Below are 10,000 nucleotides of genomic sequence, written 5' to 3'. Positions count from 1 at the left end.
AAATTTACTACTGATTTTGCGCATCGTTATAACTCCACGACAAACAAATGCTGAGGAATGTGGGTTTTTTTACTTACCCTATGACGTCAAGTTTCGATTTGCGTAATATGTGGGTGTAATGAATTCAACAAAGTGGCCAATGAAAGACCAGCTAAAAAAGGAAGTGTCATTGAACAAGGCTTCAAATATAAAAGTACTTTTTTTTTGACCATCTCTTGACGGCCACAAAAATAAGAACATACCATCATCGCAAAAAAGCCACCTACGTAAGCTTAAAAACTTGATTCTGATCATCTTGCAACCCGGCAAATCCAGCCTACAGAAGTCGGAAACGGAATAAAAGAATAGTTGTCTTTATTGTTGAGAGTAATTAACAGGCAACTGGACGGTCTGAGATATGTCTTCTCACGCCAATGGAATGGACGAACACAACACAATGACTTCTCCGCAAATGAAACATTCCATGGAAACTGGCTCTCTTCATAATGGACACGATGAAACCGCGGGACATGTGGTAAGCAAAGCTGGGAAAACTTTAAACAAAGGCAGTACGTTTTCACTTTTATTATTATTATTTTTTTGCGAGGTGGGAGAAAGTTAAAATTAGTGAATGGTCAGGTAATGTTCACTTGAATAAGAACTTTCGTGTTAATACTTGACTGTCAAGGTTTCGTGTTCAAACGAAAATGTCGACCAAGGCTTGAAGAAACCGAGAAGGAAAAGTATAACACAAGGCTACAACTAAGACGTATTTTGAATTAAATAAACATAATTTACGGCCCAGAGTATTTTAACAAATTGAAAAACCAGAAGCACCTGGCACCCAACATCATGGGTCGCTCGAATGGTTACACAGTGGTTCCCATGATCCAGAAAATAAAAAGCGCCGGTCAAGAGACACAAGACTTTTTCTCTTTGGAACATGTTTAGTGATAATGAGACTAACAATAACAACGATGAATTTTATTTAAGTGTCAAATGTATTTAGCTCTTAGGCACTAATTAGAGAAACTGCACGGAAATCAAGTCAACACATATCAAATCCAAAAGGAGTCCATAACTTTCTTCATAGTCAAAACAACACTATGATGGCTACTTCAGTTTTTCTTCATAATCGTAATTAAAATTTGTCAGACATTTCGTTTGGTGTAATAAAATGAGAGTACAAAAAGCCGACATGCTTCGGTGCCTAAACTGAGTTCCTTTATATTTGTCAGTTGTTTGGTTTTATCTGGTTGCCTGGGTAAGCAAAAAAATTATTCATACTCCATTCATTTTTAGACAAAGGCTAAACATGAATAGACTCGGAATAAACAAATTAGACAATGCATAGAATAAAAATATGGAGGAATAGTTTTGGTCGTGAAACGGAAGAGGCCAGTGACGAATGAATGATGATATGACGATTTAGATGAATTGCATCAATATTGTCGATAGCATTTTTGGCTCGTAAATTTCACTGATAAACTTACGATAAACAAGCATCTCAAAAAATTTTACAAAAAAGAGAAGATATGGGTTCCTTATAGAGTCGTGGTATTTTCTTATTCTTGCTATCAAGAGCGAAATATATATTCGATGTCAATATCTATACAACCTGTACTTCGCTGCGGTTAATGACTCTGCGTTTAAGGGTAAATGCTTTAAATATTGGCCGTAGAAAGAACGGCCAACATCAGCCAGGCGCGGTATTTTGTTTCCGTCGCACCACAAAAGTGGAGTTGGCGGCAAATGGAAGGGAATTCAAGCGCAAATGAACACCACAATGTTACCTTACGACACGGTCACAAACATTGATTTTTTTTCAAAGGTAGCTCGGAGCCGGACAACTGTACGGATTCAGATATGCAAGATGAGAGGCAGGGCTGGGAGAGTGCGACCACCGGCACCCACTCTCAACATTCAATTTCATAGATATCAATAAATAATTATTTTAGCGTAGATATTGCTGAAATAGATTTTCCAGCTACTTACTGCGCCTTTCAATAACATGCGGACTCTACAATTCAAAGCTCAATCGACAAATGCGTTTTTCGCTACCGTCAATCAAATGTTCGGTGGCTCCTCCCAGCTTCCGACTATGTTGACTAAACTGGGCTCAACGATGTGATTTGACAGTAGTCGGAAGCTTCGGAGCCGCCGAACATTTGATTGACGGTAGCGAAAAGCGCATTTGTCGGTTGACCGTTTGAATTTAAGAGTTCGCATGTTATTGAAAGGCATGGAAAAGGCAGTAAATCTCAAGATCCATACGCACCCCTAATTGCTACTTATGACTATATTAAGTATCAATATTACGTATGATTTGTCCTTTATTGCTGTGAGCATGATTTGTAGGAGAGTTTTATTTCCCCATAGATTTTCTAACTGCTGCAAAAATTGCTGTTGGTTTTGTTCCTCTAAAAGGATACAGCGACCTAAATGAGAATGGCTGAAACCAAAAAATGCTCCTGTATTTCACCTTAAAGGTGAAGGGCGGTTAAATCCGCAGGTTTACACCTTACTTTTCTCTAATCTTGCCTTTTTGGCCGGTTTCTATCTATAAAAATTCAATTCGAACTGTTTTGATTGAAGTAGCGACCATAGCCTTGGATCGGACCGATTTCCGTTTCTAGTCGATCTCAGAATGTTCATTTTATAAGTTGAGCCCTTCAACTTCATACTGGCCCTTATTTCTCTGAGGCGTTACTTTAATTTGTCAATTAATCTACGAACAATTTTGATTTTCTTTAGATGATGTTTCATCTCAGGAACAATCTCAACCTGTTCTTTGAACCTTGGAATATTAATTCAACGAAAGGTAAAATACCAATACTCTCAGGCCGCAACCATTAAAAACTCGTTTTTCCTGAACCCTTGGGCAAGTCACCTCCGTGTAGTATTTATAAAAGATGGTCCGGCGATTTGTTTCCCAGCCTTCCAACAACTGAGATCGGAAGCCCGGGGGAACAAATGAGGCGGCCAGTCGAAGCGAGGTTTCTTTCATGTACATTAAGCAAAACAGCCAAATTCACGGAATAATACGTGGTTTTTAGATGGTCGGTTCTTAAAAACAAGGTCCGTAAAGTGTCCTTCTTACGGGCCTTTTTATTAGTCGGAAGATATGGCATAGCGCAATCGTCGTCTAATGCACAAGAAAACACTTCATTTGCCGAGGAGAGAGGAGAGCAGCCATGCCATTAGAGCAGTATCTTAACTGTTACATTATACATAATTTGTCTATCGTAGTTACGTTTTTCGAATCAAAAGCCCTGAATTGACTTTCCGCGAACTTTTCGCTTGTACTAATTCCCTCTGTATCTTCGAAAGGTAATCACGGTCTAGAGAAACGAAACCTTGCAATTGCTTTTGCTTTCGTTCTCTTGAAACTACGACAGATGTTAAAAGAAGACTGGATGAGAGAATAACAACATAATAAATGGCTTTTCAAGCCCGAAAAGTTGAACTAACATTGTGTTTTTGACCATTTCAGTGTTGATAGGTTCATGTATTGGCGTCTTCTTTGTGTCCTTTTTATACGAAGGCCTAAAAATCTACAGAGCCAAGTTGATGCACTCTCGCAACAGAAAAAAACAACGCGGGTAAGATATAAGAAATACCCATCTTTTTCCCCGGGCTAAAATCCTGAAGGAAGGGGTGTTTTCATCCCAGAACCTTTTTTTTTTTGCGAAACAAGCTGGTTTAGAAAGACGCCGGTCTCAATACGCATCAGTGAGGTTACATACCTTTGACATCAAACGAATTAAACAGCATGAAGGTTTTCTCTTAATCTTGGGGAACTTAAAGTCTGTATTACTCCCTGCATTTGCAGTAAAAGATATTTGGTGCGATAATTACCTCATTTGTTCTTTCTCGACGAAGTGGAGAAGCGATCCACACTGGTAATTGTCTCTTACAGACACCTGAAAAATTATGGTGGCTCCAACGCGATTCGAACCAGCGGGCTCTGCGAACCCGGAACAATGCTCTACCAACTATTCTATGAAGCTCATGTGTTCCCGTGAAAGGACTCGATGAAATAAGCGTATTCATATATATTTGAAGAGCATTGCACCTGCATCGCAGACGTCATGGGTTCGAATCCCGTTGGAGACCCGCAATTCAAATATATTTGTTCTTTCTTGCAGAGCAAACATTTGCAGCATTCATCACTGGTCGCAAACCATTATGCACATCCTGCAAGTGGTTGTGGGATACCTTCTTATGCTGGTAGTGATGACGTATCAGGTTTATCTTGGTGTTGCTGTAGTTGTCGGAGCCGGACTCGGTTACTTTATTTTTGCTGGACTAATCGGTGAAACAGATCCTGAGAGCCCTTCCTCTTATCCGAACCGCACCATAGAAATGCCACCGATGATTCTCAATGTCACCAACTTCAAAGACTTTTCAAACAATCAACATACGCGACCACATAAACTCAGCATTTCCGATCTTGCAATTGAAAATGAAGGGTTCTATTCAGAAACAAAGTTCCCACTTCAATAAATGCAGTAACAGAAAAAAAAAACAATATTCTCAGTTATCGTCTTGGCCTTTTAGGAAGATCAAGGTAGGAAAAACTTTCAGCAATCAGACCTGTTTGTATCTACGGTTCCAGGCAGACGTAACCATTTCAGCACTAACATGATCAATATGAAAGTTTTCTTTACATTCCAGTACAAATAAGTCCAAAAATGTCCTGAGAATAAAAGAAATTATCAAAACAGACAGAGGGCGAGGAATAAAAAGCAAACGTTATATCATTTACGCTGTTAATAACCTGCCAAAGAAGACTGAAGAAAGTGGAAATTGGTTTTAACTTAAAAACTGAATTCGGTTTTCGTTGGTTAAATTGTGCAATGCAGTGCCTGTAAAAGTGCGCAAGAGTTTTTATTAATAAAAACTATACTTTATTTTTTCTGATAAACTTATCTGTCAACAGGCTTGTCTTTTTATTTATTTTGAGTCGATATTCTGAATACCATTCTTAATGATCTGTTTCGTCCACTGCCAGAACAACGACAGCGTGACAAAACATGATAATTCCATGCTGAACTGTTGTCCGACAAAGAAGTCTTTTTAGTGAGCTGTAATTTGCAGCTCATTGTTTGTTTGTTTTTGAAATCGTGTACAATTTTTTAAAATGACTATCCGAAGAACCAGTATTGTTAAAAAAAAGTCCTCAGTTACGGTTCAATACGCTGTCAAAAGCAATTACTTCAACTTGATCTGATCACCGAGGTTTAATGCCAGACCTACCAACTCCTTCCCAGACCCTACTTTCCTTTTGGTCAGCGCATGCAATCCAAGACTTTTGGCGCCCAAGTAAAACTGACGGGTGATGTAGCAACTCTCGTAACGTATAATGTGATTGGCTCGCTACCATTGACAAAAAACAAAAGACTAAACAATTGAAACAATAGAAGCTGCTTACAATAACAAACATAGCAGGTTACGAGAGCTGCTACACTACTGGAACTGACGGATGCATGCTGATCGCCAGGCTCCGGAGAGGAGATTGACAAGACTAAGTTTGAATTGTACATTTTCATTGTCTATTATTCTTGTCACCCACTGCGATGATCTGACACCCTCTTCGAACCAATTTATATCAGAGAAAAGCCGCCAATCAAAACCCTCTCTGATATGGCACGGCGGTTTATTATCATCGCCTGCATTTAAATCAATCAATTAACTTTCTGTGTTATCACAAGCAAGACTAACCAAACCTGGTCTTCGCTCTGACGAAGGGCTAACGCTCGAAACGTCAGCGTTTAGAATCCCTATACGGTGGTCAATTTACATTATCACCCCACCGACGCAGCACCACAGTTTCTTTAGAAACTACCCCCTTTATTCATTTTCTGGCCCACACTTGCTTGTTTTTTATTTTTATTTTTACCTTCATCAAAAAGTCAAAGGAAGCAAAGGATGGCGTTGTGGTGTAGTGATCCTCGCCTTCCACAAAGAGACCCGGCTTCCAAGCTTCTGGTCTTCTGAGCTTCATACGTTAGTTGCAATGATGAAATGGTATATGAAATGAATCATATATGAACTGCGGATATGAAATCAAGTGAAGCTATGATCTTTGCAGTTATGAGCGCAATTTTTGCAATTGCGTGGAGAAGCCTGAAAAATTCAAGACTTCAACGGGGTTTGAACCCGTGACCTCGCGATTCCGGTGCGATGAAGCCACTGACGTTGGGAGCTGGTCATTTGTGGGTTCTAATGGTCCCGTGAGGAATGAATCATTATGAATCATTAGTTGCATTTGTTGGTTTTCTACCCCACCAGGAGTCCATGGGCTCCTAAGCCTACAAAATGCTGTGTTTCTCAGGGGAACTCCGGTAGTGCCCTCTGCACAGAGGATAACATATTTTAATTTTATGTTTATAGTAGTCAGGGGCTAGATCAATTTATGCAATATGCACGTGTCATCTTTACACTCGGAATGTCTAAAAAGGGGACTCCACATCTCCCATTTCCACATAAACTGACTTGACCTGCGTGTAATATTCGATGGTATCTTCACCCAGTTCGCGTCCTACGCCAGACATCTTGTAGCCACCAAACGGGACCTCAACAGGCGTCAAATTATAATTATTGATCCAGCAAGATCCTGCTTGCAGTTGAGCGATAACTCGATGGGCACGAGTTAAATCTCTGAAAATACAAAAATTCGTCACGAGATCGGAAAAACGACCTACAATTACTTAATGAGAACAGTTCTTGAGGCAATGTGAATAACCTGGAAATTTTCAAAGAATTTCTCGGAATTTGGCTAGAATAATGTCCAAATACTCAAATCAACTTTGCGCGCTTTTAACAATCACTTGTTAACCAATTCTCCTTTTTGAAGCGTTCCCTTTCCACTGTAAACAAGAAACGAGGACTTTTGAAGTTTAAAGTTGCAAAGCCGTATTCGCAGTTGGATCTGACGGCCTCCAGTAACGACACCTGGCTCGTTCGAAACTACTCGCAGGCGTAATGAAAATCCACGTTTTAGTAATTCCCAGGTCAACCAGGAATGTTTCAAAATTATTTTTGGTTTCAACACTGAAACCGACGAACCGACCTTACCAATATGCATTGTGGTGTTACGGTTTTCCTTGTTTAGCTCAGTATTCGTGCAGTATTGATAGCAGTTGGAAACAAAACATCATAAATTTTAGTATGTAAGCTTACCTGGTAAAAACCCCTGCTGACAGTCCGAAATCAGTAGCATTTGCTCTCGATATGGCTTCGTCTTCGGTGTTAAATGAAAGCACAGTCATGACAGGACCGAATATTTCCTCCTTGACAACTGTCATATCATCTGAGCAGTCAGACATCACACACGGTGACATAAAAAACCCATTAGCCAGTCTGGGGTCCTCAAGCTTTAGGCGTTCACCTCCACAAAGAACTTTTGCGCCCTAGAGAATGTTCCATATCTTAAGCAACTCAATACAGGGAAAGAAATCATATTACACCTTGTGCCCTTCGCTAACCGCAGAAAACAGAAATTCAGTTTATTTTACGAAAATTCAATAACATCTTAAGTAGTATATTTTGTGTTTGAAATGACATTAACATCAATAACACTGTCGTTTATATCTTTGTATAGTGCATGTAGACTGTAAACGAACACAAACTGAACACAGCATACTGCCAAATCGAAATCGAATTCCAAATTCCAAATTCCAAACTGGCATTCTCGAATTTCAGCTATTGGACTGGCGCCTTAGCTTACCTTGGTTGGCTCAGCGGAACAGACCCTCATAATAGTGTGACTCAAGGTGTGATGATTATTGAGGAAGTCTCATGATTTATAGGTGTAAGACACCAGTTCTTGACCATGTCCAACTAACGGAATTGTGTATGTGAGGCTGCGGTAAAAAATGGCATAATCTGTTGACTTTGCATTTATTCGCTTTGTTATGCCTGCCACTATAATTCATGTAACATGTGCCCACTTTGGCATAATATAGTAATTTGGGAAATGTATGAGTTAATTTCCTCAACAACAACAACAATAATAATAATAATAATAATAATAATAATAATAATAATAATGGTTTATTCAACAGATCCACTGGGTGGCTTTTCTCTGTCAAATTTCATTATTTACAGTTAAAGATAATTAACAGAGATAACCTAATGAATTAAAAGTTACAGTAAAAATTAACTAATCGCTTTGTGTTACCTTTGATGCATATACTGATCCATTATTTAGAGATCTAAAATTTCTAAAGTTTGTTGATATCTGTTCTTGGCACCTACATTAGGTAAACTTATGTACTCTTATAACAATAACTAACTTCCTGTCTCCTTTAGCAATCTTATACCTTTATATCTTTACGTGCGAGTCAGGTTCATACATGTAGCTATAGCACTATATATAGACTAGTTCAAACCGATTCTATATCCCATATTACCGTGCTAATATAGGGAAGTTTCCCGTTATGTATCACGGCCCAGTTTTTCTTGAATAAATTGACTTCGGACATTCGAAATGCTCCTTAAAGTTAATTATATTCTTTCAATCTAAGATTAAAATTTATCTTTTGTTATGTTATTAATCAAATTCTAATGCCTTCCACTACTTGCTACTAGCGTAAAAATAACGGAAACATCTATCTAATGTTATGTCTAATGGTAATTTATTTATGCAGTTACATGTATGTCCATCACTCCATGCATGTAAGCTCCTTCTGTTATGTATTTTTTTCTTGGAACGAGGGGGTCCAGGTTCTATAAGCCCCATGGTTTCTTTTAGCTTCTTTTGGGCTCCCTTGCCATGTGTCATTTCTTCTTTTATGCAGTACTAAGTATATGTAAGGTGGCTAAAAAAAGAAACTGAGCTGAACTACTTTATTACACAAAAAATCCTTTGAAAGTCTTAAAAAGTTCTGTAATATTTAAGATTTATAATAGAGAGCGTAGATTCGGCGTAGAACCAGTAAAGGATGCTACAACAACATAGTGAAAGAGCTCATGATCGAGGACACTGCAGGCTACAAGCAAATGATGCGAATGAACCATGGCAATTTTTGTGAAATACTAGGAATGATTGAGCCCTACAACACCACAATCGAAAGCTTAACTATCATAGGTGATGGGTGTATACGCTGGGCACTGCGCGTGCGAGGGCTCAACAAGTTGAGCGTTGCTGTGCAAATGTACTCGACTTTGTTGAGCCACACATGGATGACCGCGAAACAAAGGAAATGTTGAGCCGTGTTGAGCGAAAGGTTTGACCAGTTTCAAATTTGACTCGACAAGACTCAACACCTCTCAACAGGGTGTTCAAATGCGCTCAACTTGTTGAGCTCAACATGTTGAAAGCTTGTACAGTGGACATATCCAGTGCATTTGCACGCGGCTTAACATAACGACCGAGTACAAAACTTGCAGCTGCAAATTGAACTTGTTGCAGACGGCGTAGCAGAAATTGTGGTAGAGGCTAACAGACCAGGTCGGCATACATGTAGTCTAGTTTTGACAAAATCAATCAGTTTCTGGTAGTTGCTTTCTGAGCTCGTATTTAGCAAGATCTTTCAGTTTTCTCAGGATTGATAAGATGGTGTAACATCCAGATACTCAGTGTGTGCTTGATGTGATTGTCCCACTTAAGGACGTTCGCGCTAATTGTTTCTGCGCATCCTTACTGTGCACGCAAATCCACATGCCACGCCATGCCACGTCATGCATCGAGCACGCGCGCTAAGTACTCAAATGAACAATGATAGGGCAGATGGCCATTGTTATAGCTTTGATTGGATTTAGCGATCTTGGACGTTCGGTGACCCCTACTTTTCTTTTCAGAAACAGATTTCATTTACAATTATCTCCACATTGTCCAAAAATGAGCAAAAAATCAATGTGGGAAGTTAAAAAAAATTGAAGATTTCTGTCCAAGAGACATAGAATCCTGCCATTTTGCGGCTGCAAGGCGCGTGAAACTATTGTCGTTAAATGCGAACTTGTTCTTTGAGGAACCTCACCAGCTGACTAAATTCGCTTAAAAGGTCCATTTAAA

At 39.2% G+C, this 10,000-nt stretch overlaps 2 protein-coding genes across 2 annotated transcripts in view; one reads left to right on the top strand and one right to left on the bottom strand.

Annotated features, from left to right (window-relative positions):
• The first annotated feature begins 217 nt into the window (after positions 1-217).
• LOC137993076 (protein SLC31A2-like) lies at positions 218-4,908 on the top strand. The gene is made up of 4 exons (XM_068838732.1): positions 218-514; positions 2,734-2,800; positions 3,473-3,581; positions 4,128-4,908. Exons 1-4 carry the CDS (start codon positions 398-400, stop codon positions 4,483-4,485), a joined length of 651 nt encoding a protein of 216 aa, XP_068694833.1. The 5' UTR covers positions 218-397; the 3' UTR covers positions 4,486-4,908.
• LOC137993075 (4-trimethylaminobutyraldehyde dehydrogenase-like) overlaps positions 4,862-10,000 on the bottom strand; it is an 11,821-nt gene continuing 6,682 nt past the window's right edge. Inside the window, exons 6-7 of the mRNA XM_068838731.1 lie at positions 7,165-7,394; positions 4,862-6,642 (exon numbers count right to left, since the gene is read on the bottom strand). Of these exons, the coding sequence (XP_068694832.1) occupies positions 6,435-6,642; positions 7,165-7,394 (438 nt within the window). The 3' untranslated portion in view covers positions 4,862-6,434. The remainder of the gene's footprint in view (positions 6,643-7,164; positions 7,395-10,000) is intronic.

The sequence above is a fragment of the Montipora foliosa genome, chromosome 2, assembly GCF_036669935.1.
Source record: "Montipora foliosa isolate CH-2021 chromosome 2, ASM3666993v2, whole genome shotgun sequence".
Lineage (NCBI taxonomy): Eukaryota > Metazoa > Cnidaria > Anthozoa > Scleractinia > Acroporidae > Montipora > Montipora foliosa.
The sequence above is the reverse complement of the archived record's forward strand: the minus strand, read 5'-3'. Positions and strand labels throughout refer to the sequence as shown.